This window comes from Apostichopus japonicus, chromosome 20 (genome assembly GCF_037975245.1).
Source record: "Apostichopus japonicus isolate 1M-3 chromosome 20, ASM3797524v1, whole genome shotgun sequence".
NCBI classification, from domain to species: Eukaryota; Metazoa; Echinodermata; class Holothuroidea; order Aspidochirotida; family Stichopodidae; genus Apostichopus; species Apostichopus japonicus.
The window spans coordinates 22,009,050-22,036,888 of NC_092580.1; the positions used below are offsets into that span (position 1 = coordinate 22,009,050).

Genomic DNA, 27,839 nt, shown 5'->3' on the forward strand with positions numbered 1-27,839 from the left:
GGTCTCGTCTTAGGTTTGATGCTAATTTATTACTCCGTGTTTGGTTAATTTGCTAAAACGGTGCAGTTTTACAAACTCTCGATCGCCAATTGGAAAAGCGCTAAATATTCAGATTTCCCGACTGAATCCGACGCCGCGATTTTAAACCAAAATCTTGATCAGTCGTAATTTCCATCCCTATACGAACACTGCCCGAAAATCCACGATGTTCTACGTTACGATGATCCGAGTTGAGTCGGGACGTGCTTTGTCTGGCAGTGTGTGTGTTGCTGGCTTAAACGTTGGCACCAAATCGGCTGCCTCGCTGTTAGACTGGATTCGTTAGACTGGCTTACAGTAGAAAAAGCAGATATATAGCATTATACAGAAATAAACATGTTTCATTTCTTCCCTTGGTAGATAGGTTTAGGTTCTACTGCCCCGCATTGACAGGGTTTCGAAAGCCTACTCGCGGGCCGAAGAACATTGCTTTCGCTGGCCGCATGCGGTCCACAGACCGTCACTTAGAACACATGCATCTTGCTTCAGAGCAGAAAAAGGTCTGTCCTATAAATCTATGAGGTTTTATTTATAGGAATTGTGAGGTATATAGGATGTACCTGCAAAACTCCTGTTCCACATCTTTTCCGAGAGAGCGCGTCCGTTTCGTATATCTAAGCCCTCGCCTATCGTTTCATTAACGGCCAATGAATAGAGAATGATTGCATCGTGCAAAGTTCCCGCCAAAAATAAGCTCTGAAGAATGAAAAAGTTTACAAACAGAATACTTCATTTTAATTGGCGAATGTATGCATTTAGAAATATTTCTTAGTACAACCGAACGATCTATTCGTCCCATGAAGTATTTTTCAGTATATAATAACATGGTGGTTCTAGTGTTCTATTCATTATATATTTCTTTATTGATCTAATAGAGTGGTTACGAAATAAAATAAATAAATGTAAAAACAGTTTAACATAGTTTTTAAAACATCTCTCTGTATTTCATTGCAGTGACGGTTTGCAGCATGGAATTGTATCGTAAGTTCCATGTAGAGTATTATACAGAGTACTCCAGTCTACTTTGTCCAAATCTGCGTGAAACCTAAAAAATGGTAACATGTTGGCATTGCGCCCCCAATCGCTACAGCCGTCTCCAAAGAAAAGTTTTCTTTTGACAGTAAATGACATAGCAATTAGAAGCTTTTGCCGGAGTTGTCTGTATTTATAGGTTTAACTATAGCAGAACACAGTACTAAACGAAGCCGAGTATAGGATGGCATTCATTTACCCGCGATCGTAACATATGTATTACGTCAAACATCTAGAGAGGGAGACCTTCGATTAAGGCATTCATACAGTAACACGTGGGCGGGATGAACGAAATATATTCAGTGTTCCCTACTACAGAAGTCCAGAGCATGGTCCCTTGTCCCTCCATCCCCCCCCCCCAACCACCACCAACGTTCCAAGTCGACGCCCATGCCTCGCAAGTAAACTTGATCTGTCCCGACTTTAATAAAATACTTTTTAATTAAATATTAATATTACCTGATCTTCGTCACTGGTATAGTTTAATTCCTGAAGTTGTATCAATTCTATTTCCGATCTGAAATTTCTGATATCTTCCGTTGTTGGTTCAGTAACACTGATGGTAAGCAAAGCCTCGTAGGCCGTTTTCGCGTCGACGTCCCGTTCGTCTTGCTGTTAATATAACGCAATTTATCTTATACATTTTATTCAAGTTTTGGGTCCCTGTAGTGTTTATGAGGGTCCCACACAGTTAGCCCTGGTAACCTGTAACTCCCACACTTTTCAAGTGTGTGTAGCTTCCTGGGTTGGGAGGGGGGGGGGTAAGGCTACACTTTACCACATCTATACCCGTCTCCTGGAAGGCCGTACTTATCTCAAAGTGATGTCATTGATCATGGAAATGCGTTATTCGTAAAAAAAAAAAAAAATCATAAGGGACGTTCAAATTTGCCATACATAAATTTGAACTAGTTTTCTGAAGTAATAACATTGAAATGACACATAAATAATACGTTATGTTTTTTTTTAAATCTCTGTTTTTTTTTTATTACCATTTCATAGATCATTAATTTAGGAAAGGATTTACTTTGGCCTCTCAGATGATACCAAACAGTCAAGTTTCTTTCTTGGTGGATCAACTATGTCTCATTATGTGGACTCTAATCAGTTCATCACCATATCATGTGAATCCTTTCAATTTTACCCCCACGCAGATGTTTTGTTAAATATACGTTCGTAGACAATTAAGAAAACCCTAAAAATATTGTGAACCAAAAGTTTCATAATTAAGGTCATTCGCTACAACTAATTACAGTATATATTGTAAGGTTTCATGCATATGGTTAACCTAACAACGCCTCATATCTAAAAAGAAGAGATTCGAGGGAAGCGATCTGTAGAAAAAAAAAACCGCAGCAATCATAACTTCGGATTATTCAAGTTTGTATCCTGAAAATGTAAATTTGTATCTGAAATGTACAAAGCCTCTAGTACTGTTTTGCTTGTAGAAAGAACACAAATATACCTGGCCAGGTCGGGTCATGATTATGCCACGATTATATATATATATAGGAAGGCGCGTTCACCGCTAATTATAAGGAATTACTCTTTAGGGGCAAGATAAAATGCCTCTTTTGGTGTGTTCAATAGCATGCATGCATGGTAGAAAATGGCTTCTGTCCTCTCAGTTGTTACCTGAAAGTGGTCGGATAAAGAAAAATCCAATCGATCCGTCACCCATAGGTCTGGGTAAACATTTAATCTGGTTGTTTAATGAAAACAAAAACAAAATCCCATAGATATGTAAGTGCAGGGGTTCTCAATCATATGGGCGGCATGGGGCCAAATTCAGTCAATGAAAGATTTTAATCCGGCCCGTAAATATAAATCGGGCACAAAATTTTTACTAAGTCGAAAATATGCGGAAACTTAAGGCATATGCCATCGGAATACCATACATATTGTTTTCGGCTTCTCACCACCCCCCCCCCCCCCCCGGTTGAATATTAACTCGAGAACTCCTGCATGGGATTGTGCTTTTACTTTACTTACAGCCCTCCATGTAAAATCCCTGAACTGTAAATCATCAGTGAAAGGATAGATGTTGAAGAAGACAAACTCCCCGTTAATGTAGCCGAGATCGTACGCATCTAACATCAATTGCCTAATCACAGGTCCATCCGTTGCCATGACGATAACTGCAAACAGACCAACAACAAAAAATAGTTGCAAGTAGCGTTGAGACGAAACTAACATTAATAATAATAATAATAATCAGCATTTATTTTTTACGACGCTTAAGCGACCACAAAATGTGGAAGAAACCCGCAAGGGTTTATGGATTACAACTTACACGTCGGGTAGCTTCTAATTCAACATTTTAACTTAAATTTGGAATCTTTTCAATTTAGAAAGTCATTTCAGATGGGAAAACCGTAGATTGCTCTTGGATGAAAAACCCACCTAACTAAGACCCGACCGGGAATCGAACCCCGAACCTCCCGATTGCTAAGCCTCATTGCTTCAAATGCCACCGCCTTATCCACTCGGCCACAGCACCGATCGAGAGAAAACAACATTACGAGAGAAAATGTCGAAATTACAACATTATGAGTGAAAATGTCAAAATTCCGAAATGAAGCAGATTTTTGGACAAAGCACCAACAATTTGAGATAAAGTCGAAGTTTAGACACAATCATCGCATATTTAATGACTAAACGTATTTTGGCGATGCAATCTATAGAAATTTTTGCATGAAAATGTATGAAAATTTCGACTCAAAAGCGTCGTAATTTTGAGCTAAACGTCTGAATTTATTCAAACATTATACATTTTTCGAAATTGCAAGAAATGTAGCGTCGAAATTTCAACATAACCCATCGGAATTTTAACATAACACATCGGAATTCTACGATAAAACATCACACTCAGTATTTAAATAACCAAGTGCAGTCAAGCCTGTCAACATTTTCGATATAAATAAATTTCCTGACAACTTACTTCTGTCTGTCTGTCTGTCCGTCTGTCGGAAAATTACTTAAGAGGAGTGCTTCATCCCCCATACACACTCCCCCTATAGTGATTCCCGGGGTTAACCTATAAGATTTCCCAGTTAAAAGGGCCAAGCATATACCATACATGTGTATCCTTATTGAAGCGTACCAGGATGAAAATGGCAACAAAGAAATTCCCATAGGGCTATACGTCTCTTTAATAAATGATAATATTAAATTACATTTTATATAGCGCTTAATACAGCGTTTAAAATCGCTTTACAAAGTAGGAAAGAGACAAAGGAAACCAAGGGAAAAAACTAAGAAATGTTTTAAGTTACTCTCTTGAAAATACAAAGGGAGGGAGAGTCAAGAATATGAAACGCCGGGAGTTCGTTCCAAAGAGAAGGCGCATAATTTCAAGCGAGAATCCATATAATCAACGCCCCAAAATCAGGTTATTCTGGAGTAAGAATTGAATCGTGCTGTATAACACATGAGTTTTCCCCCCAAATTTGTGAATGTGAATTGAAATTTACTTACTTCTGCCCAATCTTCCTGCTTCCTCCATAGCAGCCCTTGTATTGTCATAGTATTCCAGGCCAACAAAATGGACGAACACGTTAGCTTGCTGGAGAACTCCTGCAAGAGCTTTCTCCATGATAGTCCAGTATCCTGTGCTTGACCAGATAAAGGAACATCGTCGCCAATTGTACCGTTTCATCGTGGCTACTACTGCGCTAGCGAGGCCGTCGGCGAGAAACGACGTTCGAGTAAATGTCGTGAACCGCGTCTTATCGCTGAACTCTACTGCGGAGGAGACGCCAGAGATCGCCACGATGTTCCAGTAAGCTGCTAAATCTGCTACTCCGATGTTTTGCAGACTACACGGTGGGCCGACGACCCCGATGATATCGTCGCGGAAATAGTACTCAGAAGCCAAAGTGGGGCCTTTAATAGGAAGAGAATCGCAGTTGATGGTTTCGTGTAATACGTTGAAAGTAAAATTGTGATATAAACCATCCCTCACTCTTTGGTCAATTGTGTTGACGGCGATTTGTACCGCTGGCCTTAATCGAACTTGATCGATACTCGCAATTTCGCCATAAATCGATAAAATTTTGATATCGAGTGGTTCGGCAATGGATGATACAGGCAACATTACAAGGCACCCTAAAATGATATATGTATTCAAACTGAAACGGGCCATTCTGAGTCACTTAGGCTTTTAGTTCTTATGATAACTCATTACTAATTGCCCATCTTGAGCGGCTAGGAAACCCTCGTGAAGTATTCGTCAGTTAAAAGGAAATGCGAGTGCACGAAGGGCTGCTCGCAAATAGCCCCGTGTTTCTCTATTTGGCCTTATTAGTATTATTATTTAAGAAGCTCTAAATGCGTGGTCTATAGAGTTTGTTATGCAAAGCTACCCAGCGCATGCTCTGTGATTTCCATGTCAAATGAGAGTGTTTTACACATGCATGGAAGATTATATCATTTAAACGTCATAAATGAAAAGTGCATGACGATCAGGTGAACTTTTAATATGATGCCCACACATGGCATGTAATCAGTTTGGGACATCCCTCCACCACCCCCTCCCATCAAAATGGAACAGCCGAAAGGCATTGGAGAACCCTGTTTGAATTGGAGATTTCGAGTGGCAGATGGGTTAACCATGGAATTATGGCTCATGTTCGTAACAGGCTTGTGAAATTCATCAATAGTTCTGTAGAAAGACAGACCCAAACTGTTGATACTGTTTGTTATACTGAATTGTGTTCACGACATAAAAGTAGTAGAAAGCCTTATAGTGGGGCTTCTATATACTTCCAAAGACAAAAAGTCAATACGAATAACGGGATACGATTACAGGTGCCCAATACTAAAACGTCCAGGTTCCGTAATTCTTTCTTACCTGAGGCAATACACTTATTTAACTCGCGTGCAAAGCGATTTGGCCACAGTGTGTGATCTGTCACTTGTAGCCCTCTGTGCTGCCTCTGTTACTGTTCTGGTTCTGCTTATTTAGTTTTATTCTCGTAGCTGTTCACTTATAGTTTGTTTATTGTATGATTGTGTTTGTATTCACTAATGTTTTATGTTTACTGTCGACGGGAAATAATTTCCGTTTTCTGTTTTCTGAAATGGACAATAAAGTTTCCATCATCAATAAAGTTTCTATCTACCATAAAATCAAATAGAAGTGAAATTAATTAGAGAAAATGGTCACGGTAACCTTAGCCAAGGGGAATGTTGTAACCCCTAAAGAGAAAGACCCCCCCCCCTCCCGCAAATACTTAGATGAACACCCGCAGTTGGTGGCTCTTTCAAGTGTGGATTATTGTTATATATTGTAGAGTATGTGGTATCCCCAAGATTTATAGTCAAGGAAATTTGCTATGAGAGAAGAATTTGAAGCACTAAAGGAGAATAACACGTTTGAACTAACTGTTTTACCAGAGGGTAGAAAATCAGTGGGTGGGGGAGACGGATGGAGGATGGGGTGTAAATACCATTAAAGACAATGCCCAATATCTAGCCAAGGGGTTCAATAAGGAAAATTTGCCCCAACTGCTTATACCACGTTAGTAATGCAATTGGCAGTACAAAATGACGTCATCGTGCATCAAATGAATGCCAAAAAAAAACTTATTTGCAGGCTTGGATTCTTCATTTTGTTAATTACATCCACATGATGCTTTCATTACTTCAAAACAATCTACCATGAATAAACCGCGCGGTTATCATTTAGAAAAGAGGTGCGTTTTATTATTAGTCTCAGTTTTAACAAATACATATAAATTTACTGTGTGCATACGTGAGTTTGCATATAACAATTGTAAGCTTTTTTGCATATACCCATCAACCAGAGGGTTTTGTAGTAAAATCACAAGTATAACGGAAACTGTAAGCATAGAGCTGTAATTTGAGAATTCACGGGGTCACTGTTCATTTAAATTTGGTATTGTTGAAAAGGTGGCTTCTACAAACGTAACATACACACGGTATTGTCAGAAATGACTGGAGCGATAAGTATTCCTTATTCTCAGACTTTAGTATACGTTGCTATATAGCTACGCTGGACCTGAGTTGTTAATTGCAGTCTAGAAATCGACTTGGTAGATCAGTCATTTGAAAATGGAGAGGAAGCGACACTGTCAGCTTGGATTCTTGATTTTTTTAATTACAACAATATATGGTGTTTTCATTACTTCAAAACATTCTATTAAGAATGAACCTCGAGTTTATCATATGGAAAACAGGTGCGTTTAATTAGAAGTCTCAGTTTTAACAAATATAAATTTACAGTGTGCATAAACACTAAGCCACTATCAGTTTCGTTGTTATCCCCTATTGTTTTAACTCATTCAGTTTAAGTACGTTTCCGTCTTGGTTTTAAGTTTCAATTTTATTAATCATGATAAAGGATATTAAATAGACAAGTCTTTCTTTGGTTAAATATGTTTATGACTGACATATCAATTTAGGTACCAAACAGAAATGAACTGGAAGATTTCTACGTGAGTGTTCGCCCTGTGCCCCCGCCGGGCCTTGGCCCCGGACACCAATGGCATTTCCTGCATCAGTTTTACCCATGTTCAGCAGTCATTTATCCACAAATATATACATATATATATATATATATATATATATATATATATATATATATATATATATATATATAAATATATAAATATATATAAATATATATATATTCGGGTCAACCCTGTGAGGCTTACTTTACAAATACATTTTTTTCCTACATTATTCCAGTTTTTGCGAATTTATTCTTCTTATCCATTTGCAGAGTCGAGGCAATTATTCCAATGATCAAGTCTGCGGTCATCTCACAAGAACCGAATATTGTCTATAAAGAGCGATCTCGGTCTGAAAATTGGACACAACCACCGCCTAGGATATCTACTACTGCACAAAAAGTCATCGTGCTCGCTAAGACACATAAAACTGCAAGCTCCACGCTAGCGACAATCATTCAACGGTTTGGAATCACTAACAACCTCAGCTTTGCTTTACCTAAGCTGTTGGTCAGATTTGGCTATACACCCTTCACACCAGACATGTTAGCAATACAACCAAAACATGGTGGCTTCCACATATTTGTAAATCATGTACCTTTCAACAAAACTAGCATACAACAAGTCATGAAACCAAAAGCCAAATTTGTGACGATAGTTAGGAACCCTGTGACTCACTTTTCTTCGGCTGTTAACTTTTTTCATCTGGCGAAACATTTCAACATGTCTGGCAACATCTATTCTCCAGATTTCGCGTTTTCAACTTTACTAGAAAGAATAGTGCAGAGTAACCGTACCTCTTGCCTTTCGACCTACAATGGCCAAATGGGTGACCTAGGTCAATTTCACAACGAATCCGATTTATCCCGAGAGGTGATAGCCGAGCGGATCAAACTACTTGACGAACAGTTTGATTTAGTTCTTCTTCAAGATTATTTCGACGAATCCTTGATTTTATTGCGAAGAGAGATGTTCTGGAGTTTCGAAGATATAGTCTACAAGTCAATGAAGGTAAGGAATCGCAAGAAGGAATTACCAAGGCAACATCATATCGATGTGATTACGAAATGGAACTACGTCGATGTAATGTTATATAAATACTTTAAAGAGGTACTTCAGAATAAGATCAAAGAGTACGGTCCTTCTTTTGGTAAAGACCTGCGACACTTTAGGAGAGTGAAAACAGAAGTATTAAATTTATACCAAAAGAAACCAGAGGGGTGTCTCGATTTTCGGAAGGATGTGCTTTCGTTTACAATTTTGTTAATCAGGAAAGAAAACAAAACACTTGCTAGAGAACTCCAACAAAACAAACGGATGAGGAGAACGAACTTGACACTATTTTGAAAAATAGGGTACATTTGCTTCTCACGTGCGTACTTCCTATTCCTGTGAAAAAGATCCACATACCCAAGTATGAAGTATATCTAATCATTAAGTTTGGAGTTACTGAGTTTCCAAAGGTTTTCCTCACCATTATCATTGACATCAAATAACCTTTAACCCCCCCCCCCCCTAAACAATTCCCAAGGATATTTTCATCCATTGTGAAGTCAAAACTGATAACTGTTTCATGTAATATCATGATATGATATGTCATAGGTTTGCTGTCATATCACAACATAAGTCACAGTAGGAGTGATATGGGGAGATTATTACAAACTTTTGTTTTGGTCATACAGGACAAAAATTTGAGTATTGAATAACTTTAAAAAAAAAAACACGCCAGGAAAATGGTTCTGTACAGTACTCTTAGTGCTGAGAAAGTAATTTCCTGCAGTCATCCAAAAGTAGAGAATGAGGGGCACCAGAACAGGTTATAACTGGCCATATGCTGTTAATTAGTTTGTAAAGAGATAAAGCATTCACACTGCATTACAACAACTCTGGCATTTCACTTCTATAATTCTAGTCCAATCATGCTAGTGCATCTTGCAATCATGCAAATCAATCTAGCCCATACATGTATCCATTGTATACATCTCCACTGTTCGCAATTGCAGAGACACACGGAATTAACATACACATGTATGCTAACAACACACAGTTATATGTTTCATGTGATCCAAAGGATGCTGATGCTGTGCTACGTCGACTGGAGAGTGTGATCTCAGAAATACGAGAATGGATGACAGACAACCATCTAAAATTGAATGATACTAAAGCCGAATTTCTAATTATCTGTAAAAGATGTACAAAGAACTTTCTGTCACATATCACAGAAATTACGATAGGAACTACAAAGATTGCTGCAAGTGTATCGGCCCGTAACGTAGGAGCCGTTTTAGACTCAGAATAAGGCATGATCCCCCTTTTTAACAGCGTTGTTATGACGTGCTACTCGCATCACCGCCAGATATCACATATCCGCCCATTCCTGACTCGTAATGCCACTGCTACATTGGTCAATGCTATCATCACGTCCCGTTTGGATTATGTAAATAGCCTGCTGTTTGGACTCCCAAACTCACAAGCTGGAAATGGTTCAATTATATGCTGCTCGTATAGTTTGTAAGCAAAGGAAAAGAGACAATGTCACACCACTACTGGAATCATTGCATTGGCTACCAATAGATTTTCGAGCGAAGCTTAAAATTAATCTACTCACCTACAAAGCTCTGCACGGTCTCGCCCCCAACTACCTGTCTTGTCTCCTTACACCGTATAAACCTAGCAGAACCCTACGTCATCATCACAGGAATTGCTCAAGGAGAAGAGAACAAGATGTAAGACCGGCGACAGAGCCTTCTCAGTCAGTGCTCTCAGATTATGGAACGCCTTACCAACTCTGTGCGTGTATGCATGTTCTCTTACCACTTTTTAAACTGTTTTGAAAACATATTGTTTTAGACTCGCTTTTACTGTGTAATTGACTGTGTTTTAACTTTTATTATATATAGATACTACGTTTGGAACTACTAACTTAATTCTTAACTTTTTAAAAAATATATATTTGATTCATTTACTACGTTTAAGGGTTCTATTTTTTATCGTTTAGTATTGAGTGTTTATTACTATCTGTTTTAGGCTTTTACAATAATTGTCTTACTGTACTATATTTGAAAAATAAATTATCATTTTTATATATTGTTGCTTTTGGCTTTCACAATTTTTGCCTTATTGGTTGCATATGTTTAATATTTTGGTTTTTGTTACTATTTGTTCTCATGTTTTACATTTGTAAAGCGCTTTGAGCAGCTTTGCTGATTATGCGCTTCTGTATATAAATATTACTTATTATTATTATCTTTCATACTGAGGTCCACTGCCCATCCCCATCATCCAACAATATAGAAGTTCTCCATAGATCATCATCTGCCCCTGAAAGTAATACTTGGAGGAAGAAGGCTAACAAATTAGGACAAATGCCATTGATATATTGTAAACTTTCTTGTTGTATTTAACAAGCTTCTGGACAACCGATAGAATGCGCCAAATTCGAAATAAATGCTGCTTTGTCTATATACCAGACTCTGTGGCTGAGTATAATCAACAGGCCTAGGCCTAAGCACTCAACCAAAACATAGTTTTCATTTGAAAACTGTTTTTTTCTTCTTTTTTTATTATCATTCTAACAAGAGTCCAAACAATGTACAATTCATAATAACATATACTTTATGACCAATAGTCAATATTAATGACAACAACAAATAAATCACTAAACTTCAAATAAAGATTTCCACTTATGCCATCTGATATCAAAAGCATTTTGCTTACAACTAGTTTGATACTGAACATAAACTTTTCTTTTAAATAAAAATTCTTTAAATCCATTTTACCATAGTTAAAGGAAGGTTTCTCATTTTTAACCTTACTTTTGTAAACACAAAATTTCAGAGCCAGAGGGATGTTATTAAGTACAAAGTCTTTGTACAAATAATTTCCAAACAGAACAAGCTCTTTATTAACTGCAATATTGATGTTCAATTTAATTTGAACCCAGATTTGAAAATCCCTCCATACTTTCTGAGTGAAGCTGCATTCCCAAAATAAATGAATTAAACTCTCATCTGCCACCCCACAAAAAGTGCACAATGGATCAATGGTTTTGACAATTTTGACCATTAGAGTATTTGTCCCTAAAATTCTGTTAAGTAGACGGAATTGCAACCAACGGAGCTTCACCTCAGAAGTACATTTCCAATTGTATGGGCACACCTTATACCAATCTACTTAAGACAAAATTGGTGACAAGAGCATGTTCCATTTGTCAATACATTTATATTGGACCTTATTATTTGTTAATAAAATATTATAAAACCTTTTACACCCTTTTGGATCCATAAAAACAGTTTTAATATGAAAGCCTTGAAATGCGAGTGCAAGAGAAGTATTTATATGGCCTAAAAGACCAGAAAAGGATTTCTCTATTGCTTTTTTAATACCATGCACGTGAAGAAAATTTGTTCTCACATCATATTTTGTATAAATCTCATCAGCGGATAAGAACTCACCCTTAGAGTTTATCAGATCGTTAACATATAATATACCATGTCTTTGCCAATCTTTATACAAAATGCATGTATTACCCACCTTAATTTTTTCGTTGTGCCAAATACTGGAACTTAAAACATCATGAATATTTTGGGGCTTGAGCGAAACGGTGAAATCTTTCCAGGCTGAAAAAACACCTTGAAATCTGTTTTTTGACATCATTTCATCTGCCCTTTTTCATTTGACATCTGCTGAACTATTATAATTGGTGGTGAGTAAATCACTACAACTAACAGGCATAAAATAAAAACTGTTCTTTTTTGTCAACAACAAATGAATATTAATGTCCTTATTTTGAGCATCCTTTTTACAAGTTAACCATGAATCAATCCAAATCTATGACGGTCATTCACCCGCCTCTTGACCTTGGTGTTCGTGCAATATATTGCCATAAATAGGCAACAGCTCTAAATCTTAAGTGACTGAATCATCATAAACACAAGCGCTTGTATTGAAAGAAATAACTGGTTGCAACCTAGCTTCTTCTCTTCACAACTGTGATGGTAGATAAAAACAAGTGATGACATTTACAATTCTACTACATAATGTAGCTGCTACTTCTGCTCCTTCACCAGTCTTATAGTGATTCTGCATCATCGATAGATTCAAAACAAAAACTAATGATCCCCCTCCTCTCTTACAAAGGCGCCGTGCTTCAACAACGTTTAAAGTAAAATTGTGATATAAACCATCCCTCACACTTTGGTCAATTGTGTTGGCGGCGATTTGTACCGCTGGCCTTAATCGGACCTGATCGATACTAGCAATTTCGCCATACGTCGATAAAATTTTGATATCGAGTGGTTCGGCAATGGATGATACAGGCAACATTATAAGACACCATGAAGTGATGTATGTATCGAAACTGAAACGGGCCATTCTGAGTCACTTAGGCTTTTAGACTTACTCTGTTCATAAACAGTTCCTATGATATATAACTCATTACTAATTGCCCATCTTGAGCGGCTATGAAACCCTCGTGAAGTATTCGACAGTTAAAAGGGAATGCGACTGCACGAAGGGCTGCGCGCAAATAGCCCCGTGTTTCTTTATTTGGCCTTATTATTATTTAAAAAGCTCTAAATGCATGGTCTAGTTTTTGTTATGCAAAGCTACACAGCGCATGCTCTGTGATTTCCATGTCATATGAGAGTGTTTTACACATGCATGGAAGATTATATTATATTAAACGTCATAAATGAAAAGTGCATGACGATCAGGGGAACTTTTAATATAAGCCCACACATGGCATGTAATCAGTTTGGGTCATCCCTCCACCACCCCCCTCCCATCAAAATGGAACACCCGAAAGGCATTGGAGAACCCGGTTTGAATTGGAGATTTCGAAGTGCAGATGGGTTAACCATGGAATTGTGGCTCATGTTCGTAACAGGCTTGTGAAATTTATCAAGAGTTCTGTAGACAGACAGACCCAAACTGTTGATACTGTTTGTTATTTTGAATTGTGTTCACGACATTATACAAGTAGTAGAAAGCCTTGTAGTGGGGCTTCTATATACTTCCAAAGACAAAGGTCAATATGAATAGAATCAAATAGAAGTGAAATTAATTAGAGAAAATGGTCACGGTAACCATAGCCAAGGGGAACGTTGTAACCCCTAAAGAGAAAGACCCCCCTCCCGCAAATACTTAGATGAACACCCGCAGTTTGTGGCTCTTTCAAGTGTGGATTATTGTTATATAGTGTAGAGTATGTGGTATCCCCCAGATTTATAGTCAAGGAAATTTGCTATGAGAGAAGAATTTGAAGCACTAAAGGAGAATAACACGTTTGAACTAACTGTTTTACCAGAGGATAGAAAATCAGTGGGTGGGGGAGACGGATGAAGGAGGGGTTTACATACCATTAAAGAAAATGCCCAATGTCTAGCCAAGGGGTTCAATAAGGAACATTTGCCCCAACTGCTTATACCACGTTAGTAATGCAATTGGCAGTACAAAATGACGTCATCGTGCATCAAATGGATGCCAAAAAAAAAAACTTATTTGCAGGCTTGGATTCTTGATTTTGTTAATAACATCCATATGATGCTTTCATTATTTCAAAACAGTCTACCATGAATGAACCTCGCGGTTATCATTTAGAAAAGAGGTGCGTTTTATTAGTAGTCTCAGTTTTAACAAATACATATAATTTTACTGCGCGGATACGTGAGTTTGCATATAACAATTGTAAGCTTTTTTTGCATATACCCATCAACCTATAGATCAACCAGAGAGTTTTGTAGTAAAATCACAGAAATTGGAAAAAGTATAACGGAAAACTGTAAGCCTAGGGCTACGCCATGTGCAGCACTGCAAAAGCTAGACGGTAACTTGAGAACTGAACGGTCATTGTTGATTTAATTTTGGTATTGTTAAAAAGGTGTCTCCTACAGACACGGCATTGTCACAAATGACTGGAGCGATTAGTATTCCTTATTCTCAGACTTTAGTATACGTTGCTATATAGCTACGCTGGACCTAAGTTGTTAATTTCAGTCTAGAAATCGACTTGGTAGATCAGTCATTTGAAAATGGAGAGGATGCGACGCTGTCGGCTTGGATTCTTGATTTTGTCAATTACAACAATATATGGTGTTTTCATTACTTCAAAACATTCTATTAAGAATGAACCTCGAGTTTATCATATGGAAAACAGGTGCGTTTTATTACAAGTCTCAGTTTTAACAAATATAAATTTACAGTGTGCATACACACTAAGCCACTATCAGTTTCGTTGTTATCCCCTATTGTTTAAACTTACTAAGTTTAAGTACGTTTCCGTCTTGGTTTTAAGTTTTAATTTTATTAATCATGATAAAGGATATTAAATAGACAAGTCTTTCTTTGGTTAAATATGTTTATGACTGACATATCAATTAAGGTACCAAACAGAAATGAACTGGAAGATTTCTACGTGAGAGTTCGCCCTGTGCCCCAGCCGGACACCAATGGCATTTCCTACATCAGTTTTACCCATGTTCAGCAGTCATTTATCCACATATACATCTACATATATATATATGTATATATCCATTTGCAGAGTCGAGGCAATTATTCCAAAGAGCAAGTCTGCGGTCATCTCACAAGAACCGAATAGTGTCTATAAAGAGCGATCTCGGTCTGAAAATTGGACACAACCACCGCCTAGGATATCTACTACTGCACAAAAAGTCATCGTGCTTGCTAAGACACATAAAACTGCAAGCTCCACACTAGCGACAATCATTCAACGGTTTGGAATCACTAACAACCTCAGCTTTGCTTTACCTAAGCTGGTGGTCAGGTTTGGCTTTACACCCTTCACATCAGACATGTTAGCAATACAACCAAAACATGGTGGCTTCCACATATTTGTAAATCATGTACCTTTCAACAAAACTAGCATACAACAAGTCATGAAACCAAAAGCCAAATTTGTGACGATAGTTAGGAACCCTGTGACTCACTTTTCTTCGGTTGTTAACTTTTATAATGTGGCGAAACTTTTCAACATGTCTGGCAACATCTATTCTCCAGATTTCGCGTTTTCAATTTTACTAAAAAGAATAGTGCAGAGTAACCATATCACTTGCCGTTATACCTACAATGGCCAAATGCGTGACCTAGGTCAATTTCACAAGGAATCCGTTTTATCCCGAGAGGTGATAGCCGAGCGGATCAAACTACTTGACGAACAGTTTGATTTAGTTCTTCTTCAAGATTATTTCGACGAATCCTTGATTTTATTGCGAAGAGAGATGTCCTGGAGTTTCGAAGATATAGTCTACAAGTCAATGAAGGTAAGGGAACGCCAGAGGGAGTTACCAAGGCAACATCATATCGATTTGATTACGAAATGGAACTACGTCGATGTAATGTTATATAAATACTTTAAAGAAGTACTTCAGAATAAGATCAAAGAGTACGGTCCTTCTTTTGGTAACGACCTGCGACACTTTAGGAGAGTGAAAACAGAAGTATTAAATTTATGCCAAAAGAAACCTAAGTCAGAGGGGTGTCACGATTTTCGGAAGGATGTGCCTTCGTATACAATTTTGTCAATCAGGAAAGAAAACGAAACACTTGCTAGAAAACTCCTACAAACCAAACAGATGAGGAGAAAGAACTTGACACTATTTTGAAAAATAGGGTACATTTGCTTCTCACGTGCGTACTTCCTATTTCTGTGAAAAAGATCCACATACCCAAGTATGAAGTGTATCTAATCTTAATTTTGGAGTTACTGAGTTTCCAAAGGTTTTCTTCACCATTATCATTGACATCAAATAACCTTTACACCCCCCCCCCTAAACAATTCCCAAGGATATTTTCATCCATTGTGAAGACAAAACTGATTACTGTTTCATATACTGAATATGATATGTAATATCATGATATGATGTCATAAGTTTGCTGTCATATCACAAGATAAGTCACAGTAGGGGTGATATTGGGAGATTAATACAAACTTTTGTTTTGTTCATACAGGTCAAAAATTTGAGTATTGAATAACTTCAAAAAAAAACAAAAAAAAAAACACGTCAGATCAATGGTTCTGTACAGTACTCTTAGTGCTGAGAAAGTTATTTCCTGCAGTCATCCAAAAGTAAAGATTGCGGGGGACCAGAACAGGTTATAACTGGCCATATGCTGTGAATTAGTTTGTAAAGAGATAAAGCATTCACACTGCATTACAACAACTCTGGCATTTCACTTCCATAATTCTAGTCCAATCATGCTAGTGCATCTTGCAATCATGCAAATCAATCTAGCCCATACATGTATCCATTGTATACATCTCCACTGTTCGCAATTGCAGAGAAACACAGAATTAACATACACATGTATGCTAACAACACACAGTTATATGTTTCATGTGATCCAAAGGATGCTGATGCTGTGCTACGTCGACTGGAGAGTGTGATATCAGAACTACGAGAATGGATGACAGACAACCACCTAAAATTGAATGATACTAAAACCGAATGTCTAATTATCTGTAAAAGAAGTAAAAAAGAAGTTTCCTTTGTCACACATCACATAAATTACGATAGGAACTACAAAGATTGCTGCAAGTGTATCAGCCCGTAACAGAGGATGGAAATCACAAGATGGAAATGGTTCAATAATATGCTGCTCGTATAGTTTGTAAGCAAAGGAAAAAAGACCATGTCACACCACTACTGGAATCATTGCATTGGCTACCAATAGATTTTCGAGCGAAGCTTAAAATTAACCTACTCACTTACAAAGCTCTGCACGGTCTCGCCCCCTACTACCTGTCTTGTCTCCTTACACCGTATGAACCTAGCAGAACCCTACGTCATCATCACAGGAATTGCTCAAGGAGAAGAGAACAAGATGCAAGACCGGCGACAGAGCCTTCTCAGTCAGCGCTCCCAGATTATGGAACGCCTTACCAACTCTGTGCGTGTATGCATGTTCTCTTACCACTTTTTAAACTGTTTGAAAACAAATTGTTTTAGACTCGCTTTTACTGTGTAATTGACTGTGTTTTAACTTTTATTTTATATAGATACTACGTTTGGAACTACTTACTTAACATTTTTTTTAAAAAAATTTTAAAATTTATTTACTACGTTAAAGGGTTCTATTTTTTATCGTTTAGTATTGGGTGTTTATTACTATCTGTTTTAGGCTTTTACAATAATTGTCTTACTGTACTATATTTATAAAAAAAAATTATCATTTTTTTTATATTGTTGCTTTTGGCCTTCACAGTTTTTGCCTTATTGGTTCTATATATTTAATATTTTGGTTTTTGTTACTATTTGTTCTCAGGTGTTACATTTGTAAAGCGCTTTGAGCAGCTTTACTGATTATGCGCTACTGTATATAAATATTACTTATTATCATCATCTTTCATACTGAGGTCCACTGCCCCTCCCCCCTCATCCAACAATATAGAAGTTCTTCATAGATCACCATCTGCCTCTGAAAGTAATACTTGGAGAAAGAAGGCTAACAAATTAGGACAAATGCCATTGATATACTTTAAACTTTCTTGTTGTATTTAACAAGCTTCTGGACAAGCCGGTAGAATGTGCCAAATTCGAAATAAATGCTGCTTTATCTGTATACCAGACTCTGTGGCTGAGTATAATCAACGGGCCTAGGCCTAAGTACTCAACCAAAACATAGTTTTCATTTGAAATCTGTTTTTTGACATCATTTCACCTGACATTTTTCATTTGACATCTGCTGAACTATTATTATTGGTGGTGAGTAAATCAATACAACTAACAGGCATAAAATAAAAACTGTTCTTTTTTTGTCAACAACAAATGAATATTAATGTCCTTATATTGAGCATCCTTTTTACAAGTTAACCATGAATCACTCCAAATCTATGACGGTCATTCACCCGCCTCTTGACCTTGGTGTTGGTGCAATATATTGCCATAAATAAGCAACAGCTCTCAATCTTAAGTGACTGAATCATCACAAACTCAAGCGCTTGCATTGAAAGAAATAACTGGTTGCAACCTAGCTTCTTCTCTTCACAACTGTGATGGTAGATAAAAACAAGTGATGACATTTACAATTCTACTACATAATGTAGCTGCTACTTCTGCTCCTTCACCAGTCTTATAGTGATTCTGCATCATCGATAGATTCAAAACAAAAACTAATGAACCCCTCCTCTCTAACAATGGAGTCATGCTTCAACAGCCCCCTCTCATCATCGTCGTCGTCCTCTTAGCCTGGTGCTGCCTCATGATTCCTCTCCAAGGGACTGGAACTCACCGTCCACCTGACGTCTGGCCTTTCATATTTCTTCTTCGTAAACCAAGTCACCATCTCCTACAGTAAAACAAATGCAAATAAGTGTTATGTGACCAACCCGAAGGAAGAGAGTTTTTTTTTTTTTCAATGCTTGCAGTGACGACCATGACAAGAAATGGTAGACTCACCGATTACCCTTAGCATTGAAAATGTCGTTCACATCGGGAGCACCCTTTGGATGGTTGAACCTTGGCTTTGAGGTATCTCTCGGAATAACTGTGGTTGCAGGACGTTGCAAAGTAGCCAACATTTCTGCTAACGAAAAAGAAAATACACTGAATCATTGCTGAGCTTTCAATTGTACCAGTTTGACTGGTGAACGAACGATGATCAACGTCATGCAACAATGTCTCAGCAATATCGTGATCGGATTTCTCATCCTCAATGTGTGAATGATACTTGCAAGGGGGGGAGCAATAGATGGCATTTTAGTCTTCCCGTAATGTTTACATTTTATAATTTTGTCTTTTGACACGTTTTGTTTCCATGTATCAAAATAAAGTCGCAGACAATTCCATATCTACTTAGAAAAACCTTTTCAGTTTAACATATATAGATTACACACTACTTTATTTTTCTCTGTTACTTCCTGACTACTACGTCGGTCCTACCTAGTAGTGGCAGCTCCCTGGCATGATATGAAACAGAACATTTGTTCACAACAATCTCTGTCAGATCAGTACTTTCTTTTTTTCAATGACAAGAATGGGTTGCAGATTTCAAACCTGCAGTTTGATATGACTATTTTGGTTGCCGTGACAATATTTGCTCCTCACTAAGGTGAGCTTACCCTGGTAATCTTCCTCCTCCTGCCTCTCATTGATATCCAAGGTCAGCTTCTTCAACCTCTGTTTCTCAGCTTGCTCTGCCTAAATGACAATGAAATACAACAAACTGATCAATACAACCCACAATTGACATACATAGAGCCCTCCCTACAGGGCTACTATGTTGAACAACAACTGTACACATTCTCTGTCCAGCTTCTAAACAAGTCTTGTTGAGTACTCTGTACAAGGAGTAATGCTCAAACCATACACCAAACAAATCTAGATTCAGCTGTATCCAGGTTCAGCTGCATCTAAAAGAGTGCTGTGCCAGTTCCTCCTCAACTACAAATCATCACAAGAAATAACCCTCACTGATGGATTGGTGGATAAATGATGGATAAATGGATTGGTGAACTTTGGAGCCTTTAAGTAAGTATGGTGGTATTAAATCATTTCTTTCACAACTCCATCTATATGGCTATATGTTTTTGTTATCTCATTGTTATGAATATAAGATGATGGACACCCACCTCTTCCCTGTTCTTCAAATTTGTTACCAGAGTGGAATCAATGGGCACCTCAAAGGCTTTCAGTTGTTGCTTGTTACCCTTCTTGGTCATTAGGGTAAAGTTCATTGTGTTTTTTTCTTCTTCCTGAAGTGGTTGCATGGAGCTAAATGTTAGCTTCTTCGGTGTTGGTTTGTGAAGGACTGGAACTCCAATATCCAGCTGCGGTACCTTGCTCGTTTCCACAGTTCTCTGAAAGTTAATGTCAGAAGTTTTACTCCTAGACTTGAATCGTTAAGCAAATTTGTACACAAACATGAGGCTTACCCTAACTAATAACTTTGATATACCAACAACGATGAAAGTTTGGCCCACTTTGCTCACACACACAAAATTAACAATTTGAACAGATCTTGATTTTGTTTTCACTACCCTGAGAGCTGGATACTTTACTCAGGTTGACTAGAATTCAATTATATTCTTATATACTTGCTCTGTATGTATGCATTAACAAGTAATGTATGCATTAAGAAGTAAAACAACAAACAGAAGTAAGAATGAAAACTTGAGAAGAAATGATTGTCTACGGGGAGGAATTATTTATTATGCACATACAGGGTCGCCAAGGACTAAATTAAGCCTAGCCTCAATAGTTAGTAGGATAAGTAGTACACCATACACAGCAGTCCTAATACGACCATATCAAACAACAAGCTATCCTAACTAGTTTTACGTGCTGATTTACAACTCCATTGTGCTGATTTACAACTAAGTAACGACAGATTTTAGTGGGGCTGAAGAAAAGGCAAACAATGGGCATTTGAAAGAATAGAAACACAACAGTCTTTTTGAAGACTTGTATAAAAAGTCAAAGGCCTGGCAGACAAGAGCCTAAGGGCACTATGGTTCCTTGCTTATAAGCACTATCCTAAATTTGTGAGTTCCGGGTTTAATGTACACACACAATATTATTGCCATAATTATCACAAATCAATGATTGGTCCTTTTGAGAATCTGTTGACTTTTGTTAGATTTGTTTATAAGAACTTGCAGAATCATCCTAACTGTACTAAATAACTTTGGTTGCACAGGAGTCAACCCATGGACATTTAAACTATGGCCACAAAAATTCAAATATTCAACTTAAAAAAAAGACAATACAGGTGACTGGAGGCGCTATTCCAAGGTCATGTGAGGTCAATAGAGGTCCACCACTCAAACAAAACAAAACTTTGCGTATGAAGGTCGCACAGGGGTCAACCATGGACAAATTTTGATCAGTTTGGAGGTTGAGCTTTTGACCCATAATTGACCTTTGTTGACCTTGGATCACATGACCGTTATGTTTGAAACAATCGCTTTCCCTATTCACAACTAGTCTCAAAATGTCAACCATGTCGGACCCCATTAGTGGAAGTTTCACAAGTTATTGCCCCCAAAAAACACATTTTGATCCATAATTGACCTTTGGTGACCTTGGATTACATAACAGTTATTTCGGAAAACGTGCACCTACTTCATTTACAACTTGTCCCAATATATCACACACACGCCAAGTTGACTACATAGGTTCGTTTTGCTAAAGCAAGGAACCAATAACAATCTAACGAAAAGGTCATAAGGGTTGCTTTTTTATACCACAGATTGACATCAAGCCAGAAATGCCACGCAATGAAAGAGCTCATATGGAATATTGTTTAGAAACCCCTACACTGTTGAAATATTTCATTCTGGTATCCAGCCATTATGGTAAGCTACAATAGTCGTTTAGCTTTTATCACTGGTGTGATCACAAGTACCTTCTCTGTTCGATGTTGCTTGGGCAGGACTGAGTATTTGTGAATACTTCAAGCGTGACTTACTATGAATAGACCTGTCCTTATGCTCGGTTAACTGCAATGAAAGAAAGAGTCCCAACTCAGGGAGGCTTGCCCTATATGTGTAACCTTAAAAAAAAATGTCCTCTTGGAAACTGGGTTGTGACACAAACAGTTATCATCAAGCATAGTCATAGTGATATGCATTCTTAATACCTGATACGTCTCAGCCATTAACTTTTCATATTCCGATGAAAAGTCATCATCTTCTTCGCAGTTGATTAGTTTAGGGGCCCCCTTGATCACAGCCATCTATAAGAAAGAGAAACCCAAGAAAAGAAATCTTGAGACTATAAAAGGAAGGAGAGAAAAAGAAGGAAAGACACAAAGATAGTCTTAGTTCACTTGTTTTGCATTCAGACTGATGACTTGTACAAAGTGATTCCAAGTCTTCAATCCGCCACTTCTTCAGAAGAATCGAAACAATTTAATTCAAACAATTGAGTCTGAATGTAAAACACACTTCCAATTGATAAGAACTTTTTGTTTGTTTTGGATTTTATGGTATTGAAACAACAACTTGATTTTGGAAGAATTATACTTTACATTTAAAAAGCAAAAGTAAGGCAGGATTGTTGTTGTTATCACATTTAATTGCACAAATCACCATTGCAAAGTAATATGAATGTCGAAACCTTCTATAACATCTGAAGAAAAATATCTGAACGGATTTAATAAATCTGGACGTTTTTTACAAATTGTGCATTTCTGAAGCTTCCAGACTTTAGCAATATTATTATGAAAAAGAAACCAATAGACTAATATGACATGATTAAAGTAGAAAACTTGGTTGCAGTTCTTCAAGCAAGTTCAGTTCAGTTCAGTTAATATATTTCGCATATACATAGACATACAAAGCAGTGCAGTAATGGTATAAACAGGATACTAGAAAAGACATTAAATGTTTATCAAAGCTAGTAACCCTAAAGAAAAAGAAAGAAAATAACAGAACAAAGTAAGAAAGAAAAACAAAATGTACAAAACAAACTTGACAATAATATCAATCACGGTACTTGGAAGTTAGATAACTCTTTAGTTTATACTTAAATGAAGCAAATGATTTCGAATGTCTAATACCAGTTGGGAGATTATTCCATATTTTATAACAATAATTGTTTAGCAGAAACTTTCCATGTTTAGAGCGGTGTCTAGTGACAGCAAGAGCAAATATTTGTATTGAGAGCATTAATACAGTTTGAAAATGGAACAGCCTATAAACAAAAGAAACAGACTGTTTTCGATGCTCGAATACAAAGTCCAACAAAATACAGCTTTACCGAATATTACAACAAAAAAGGAAGCGAGGGACTTTTGACCCTTCGTCTTTCGCTTACCTGGTCATCCTCTTCTGTTTCACCAGCCGACTCCTCAGGGAGGTCTTCATCCTCGTCCATGCCGTCAACATCATCGGCAGTCTATCAGAAGAAAAATCACACAGAGACCACTGAATAGTGTTACGTTGGAATGCGAGAGGTCTCGATAATTAGTTTTAACGAGACACAAGCCTGGGTTCGTTTCCGTAAGGAACACAGACAAATTGACGAGTCTAGAGATTTTAAATGAGAACGTAAACTATATTGAACAATGGATTTCGAACCAACAACAACAAGTGGTAATTACAAATATATAGAAAATTACTCACAAACTTAATAAGATAGGATACACTTTAAAACACGCTGGTCTCTTCCAACGACGATATCCCTCAGAGGCCACGACCTTGATGACGACGATTCTCGGTCCGTTGTACCGCGAAATTCACTGGTCCTCGACGAAGTTTCTTGCGATCCCAGAAACAGCAGTCACCTTCTAGGCGATGCTCCAAAATAGAAGACGGACTTCCAGCCACAAATCCAGTGAAGCACAAGTCGAACTTCTCGCCGACTAAATATTACCAGAGTCAGTCCAAAATCAGCTTTATAGCCACTAACTCCTGGCGTAACGAACTTCCTCAACGGAGACAGAAATTCTTCACCTTCTCCGCAATAACGACTGAAAACTGTACTTTCACAGTAAAGTCCTCTTCAAACTTCTGAATGGAAGTGTAGAATCAATCTTGGTATCGATATCTCAATCCTTCAGAAAATACTGGTAGTTGAGCACTGACGATATATAGTAGAATGATATAATCTGTGTCGTCGCTTGTATTCGTACAGAAACTGAGAAACTCTCCGATCTGGGCGGGTTTTTATACGATTCGCCATATCAAGAATCATCTAGATCTTTCTCGATACACTTGACCCAGTTTTTCTATTCTTGGAAGTCCTTTGCATATCTTGCAAGCGTTCCAGAAAATCCACGAAGACGTGTACAGCCTACACGCGATCTCACGTAAACCGACGTCAACCCGAGACCAGCGCGTCATCATAAGGAATATACCAGAACAATCGTGCATTATAACATTGTGACACGGTAACCCGACCTAATTTCTCAAATACTGATTTATCACGTAGGCAATTTAAATACTTTCTATCATATAACATTAGGTTCCTCACTAGCAGTAACTAGCGTTAGGCTACAATGGGCCCTCGTAACAATAGGGTCCAACAATCACAGTAATAAGAAACCTATCTGCAGGAAAGCCTGAACAATATGTCTGAACACACACAAACCTGTTAATGTGAACACACTGATGTCACACAAACCAATTTATCTACTAACACATAGGCTAAATCTATCACACACTCAGAACCAGCTTTACCCGATGAACATTTTGAAAGACGAAAGAAATAATACAATACAATGAAAAATGGTACGTTCCACATAATCAACCCCCTCCTGTGAAATCAGTTATACCAATCAAAAAATTGTTCAGTTCTTGCATGTAAAAAGAGCATTGATTCCCACTAAAACCTTTTTACTAAAATGAAGTGCAACATACATCAGGCCAATTTCCAAACCTATAGTTTTTACTTTGTTGCCCTGTTACGGTGATTTTTACGTGTGACATGAACATCAGCTTAACGTTAAGATTGTCTTCCACATACCTCCTCTTCGCCAGTAAGCTGGCTTTGGCTGTTTGGGGCGCTGTTAAATCCATCTCCATCCGCATCAACCTCCATCACGGAATCAGAATCCTCGTCATCTTCCAACATGTCAGAGAAACCAGCTAAATAGAGAAGAAAGGGATGTCTTTAATTATCACAACAAAATTTGCTTCATGAATTAAGGATGTGTTTTAAAAGGGAAATTACTTGAAGAAGCAGAAGAAGAAAAGAAAAAACCTTGACATTTAAAAACTCATTCACATGCTACATGAGTTTCAATACTATGGTTACCTTTATGGATTATATTATTATGCCACTGTATATGGAAACCAAATTAACTAATATAATGATAAAATAGATATCCATAAAATGAAACAAAATCATTGTAACTCACATAACCAACACAATATACATTTAACCAACATAATATACTGTATATACATAACATACAAAGATTGTCCTCATGATCTCCCCACCCCCACCCCTTGGATTACAGTACAGAATCTTTAGAATGTGTAGAATCAGCTAAGCCTGACCATAAAGCTTTCATAACCTGCAATGATAAAGCTTCATTTAAATTGAGAGCTTTATGCAGACAGATTGACTACTGGGGTCAACCAGATCCTCAGCAGTGGAATCAGTTCATCGTTAGATACTCAAACTGTGCCAATTATTTAAGTCTAAAAAGATGGAGAAGAATCCTATCACACAATTTCTGCATCCACATCAACATACCAGGCGTTCGAACAAAGTCTTCTGATTCATTCTCATCTCCCTCCATGATGGACGGGAGGTTGGGATATCCTGTCGTATCATTAGACTGATTCATCTGTTGTTGGAAGGCAGCCAACTGTTCTGGTGGTACCTTCTCACCTATAAAGAGCAAACAAATGATTCATCATTACATTAAAAGGGGGGAAACAAACAAGCATCTACAATGATTGCATAACATCTTTCTCCTGACATTTCACTGTCTGAATACATCCAACCAATGAGATTAAAAGATGGGCAAACTAAATAAAACATTTGTCAGTAAAAAGGGAAGCAGTAAGACCAGAAAAGAATACAAAAAGATGAGTTCATGTTTGGATAAAATGATTTGTTAAAACACCAAAATATGTCACATCTGTCCAAGCTTCCCTTCTTGTGATGTCATGTTTACCAGCTGGGGCCTCACACACATTCATGCAAACTATTTATCGTGAAGCCCATGGCAAGTGCAACAGGTTACAATGGTCATCGCACCCAAACCCTCACTTTATCATAATGTTGTTCCTGTTTATCCGAATGAAAATGCATTCCTGACACATATATACTTCACAAACAAGAACATTCCATATGGATGTATGGGGAGATGGGGGAGGGGAGGAGGGTGGTGGGAGGTTGTTGATAATTTGGTTAAAACCTTATATGACAAGGGATTCACACATTTCCAAAATCCTGTTGCAAATCTTTGGCAAACTAGCAAGGTTTGAAAATAAATTAGAAACCAGTCATTCATGAAATCTTGAATTCAATTCAGAGAGTAAATTGATTCTTTTCTTACTGAGCTTCTGAAGACAATCCCTCTTTAAGTCTGCCACGGCTTGATTGGCTTCCTCGATATCGGCGTAGAATTTCAGCTTGGGTCGAAGACACTCCACAGTGTCCATGACAGCATTATCACAGTCTAAGGGGAATGGTCTTGCCTCTGGATCAAACACCGGTAAAGATTTCTTGAAGAAATAGTATTGCTGTGGAGAGATGCAGAGACAAATTAAAATGACATAGCTTAACACCCAAAAGAACATCATTAACTACATCAATGCTATATAGTTCTCTTCTTCTTTATTTTCCACCACACACCTGCATAAAAAGTTAACTACTCAAACTGAACAGAAATACAAACTCTTTGGTCCGATCATAAAGGCATATACACATTGTGTGAAATACTATTTGCACACATAAGTTGGAGTAAACATGGCAGCATGGACCATGTGAGCTGCTAGTTTTGGGTATCATCATCTTGCAACTCATATGAGTAAACATGTAATCCCTACAGAAAGGTTAATCAGAAGCATATGGAGTGCTGTGTGACATTATGTAGTAGATTACATATCATTGCTGCACAAACAATCCACTGAACTAGGATCACTTGCAAGTATTATAGACAAGAGGGTACTCTGGCAAAGAATTGAAAGAAAAACAAATAAAAAACACCCCCGGCTTAACCTATTCCATTACTTTTACGCACCATCAATTTAGAAAGCTTTTCCAATCCCTGCTCACACCCAGTTTCTTATTCACCTGCCTTGCAACCCTCAGGGGCTGAATGCACCCCTAGGTTAAGAATAGGAACTTAATCAGAACAATGTCACTTTAGAAGAGCAGCCTGAATGCACCCGAAGGTTAAGAATAGGAACTTTATCAGAACAATCTCACTTTAGAAGGACAGCAATTGTCTAACAGACATAACGCAAAATACAGTCACACAGTTGCTTCTCTTGGTTTATGTGATAGGGTGTTACACACTCAGCAAACAAAACTCACCTGGAAATAGATCAAAAAGCAATCTAGCCTCTTCTTGCTGTTGCCTCGATCAAAGAAATGGCCACATGTGTCTAACAGGGTGCAGACCAATCGGATGCGAAACAGGTGGTCAGGTGGATCAAAGGGGGTAGGGTTGTTTGCTGGTGCGGGAAAATGTTGAGAAAACGACAGAGCATTATTTCCATTCAGCAAAATGCAGTTGCATGACCCGATGGCAGTAAGCACACACTGTGATGGATATGTGATTCAGAAGCAATCACTATTGTGCAGTAGTACAGCAAGAGTTACAGTGACAGAAAAGAATGGTAAACTGCACTGAGATTTAGGTACTGAGAGTAGTAAA

At 37.7% G+C, this 27,839-nt stretch overlaps 4 protein-coding genes across 9 annotated transcripts in view; 2 read left to right on the forward strand and 2 right to left on the reverse strand.

The window, feature by feature from the left end:
* LOC139961547 (galactosylceramide sulfotransferase-like) overlaps positions 1–12,664 on the forward strand; it is a 37,416-nt gene extending 24,752 nt beyond the window's left edge. For 3 of the 4 annotated variants that reach the window (XM_071960811.1, XM_071960813.1, XM_071960810.1), the window contains exon 3: positions 7,817–12,664. In XM_071960811.1, coding sequence (XP_071816912.1) covers positions 7,836–8,891 — 1,056 coding nt within the window. In that variant the 5' untranslated portion in view covers positions 7,817–7,835 and the 3' untranslated portion in view covers positions 8,892–12,664. Of the gene's footprint in view, positions 1–6,663; positions 7,272–7,816 lie in introns of those variants that run through there. The other variant, XM_071960809.1, reaches the window with a different exon arrangement.
* On the reverse strand, positions 581–6,411 carry LOC139961548 (atrial natriuretic peptide receptor 3-like). The gene is made up of 3 exons (XM_071960814.1): positions 4,549–6,411; positions 3,064–3,209; positions 581–1,683 (listed from the first exon to the last, which is right to left on the reverse strand). The coding sequence occupies exons 1-3, from the start codon at positions 5,213–5,215 to the stop codon at positions 1,510–1,512; spliced, it is 987 nt and encodes a 328-aa protein (XP_071816915.1). The 5' UTR covers positions 5,216–6,411; the 3' UTR covers positions 581–1,509.
* Positions 12,665–12,670: 6 nt separating the features above from the next.
* LOC139961546 (galactosylceramide sulfotransferase-like) lies at positions 12,671–18,821 on the forward strand. Its single transcript, XM_071960808.1, has 2 exons — positions 12,671–14,700; positions 15,085–18,821. The coding sequence occupies exons 1-2, from the start codon at positions 14,576–14,578 to the stop codon at positions 16,163–16,165; spliced, it is 1,206 nt and encodes a 401-aa protein (XP_071816909.1). The 5' UTR covers positions 12,671–14,575; the 3' UTR covers positions 16,166–18,821.
* Positions 18,035–27,839, reverse strand: part of LOC139961541 (regulator of nonsense transcripts 2-like) — a 32,926-nt gene continuing 23,121 nt past the window's right edge. For 2 of the 3 annotated variants that reach the window (XM_071960803.1, XM_071960801.1), the window contains exons 26-35: positions 27,497–27,636; positions 26,514–26,700; positions 25,703–25,840; positions 24,968–25,089; positions 23,318–23,398; positions 22,140–22,235; positions 20,131–20,358; positions 19,621–19,699; positions 18,959–19,085; positions 18,035–18,848 (exon numbers count right to left, since the gene is read on the reverse strand). In XM_071960803.1, coding sequence (XP_071816904.1) covers positions 18,839–18,848; positions 18,959–19,085; positions 19,621–19,699; positions 20,131–20,358; positions 22,140–22,235; positions 23,318–23,398; positions 24,968–25,089; positions 25,703–25,840; positions 26,514–26,700; positions 27,497–27,636 — 1,208 coding nt within the window. In that variant the 3' untranslated portion in view covers positions 18,035–18,838. The remainder of the gene's footprint in view (positions 18,849–18,958; positions 19,086–19,620; positions 19,700–20,130; positions 20,359–22,139; positions 22,236–23,317; positions 23,399–24,967; positions 25,090–25,702; positions 25,841–26,513; positions 26,701–27,496; positions 27,637–27,839) is intronic. The other variant, XM_071960802.1, reaches the window with a different exon arrangement.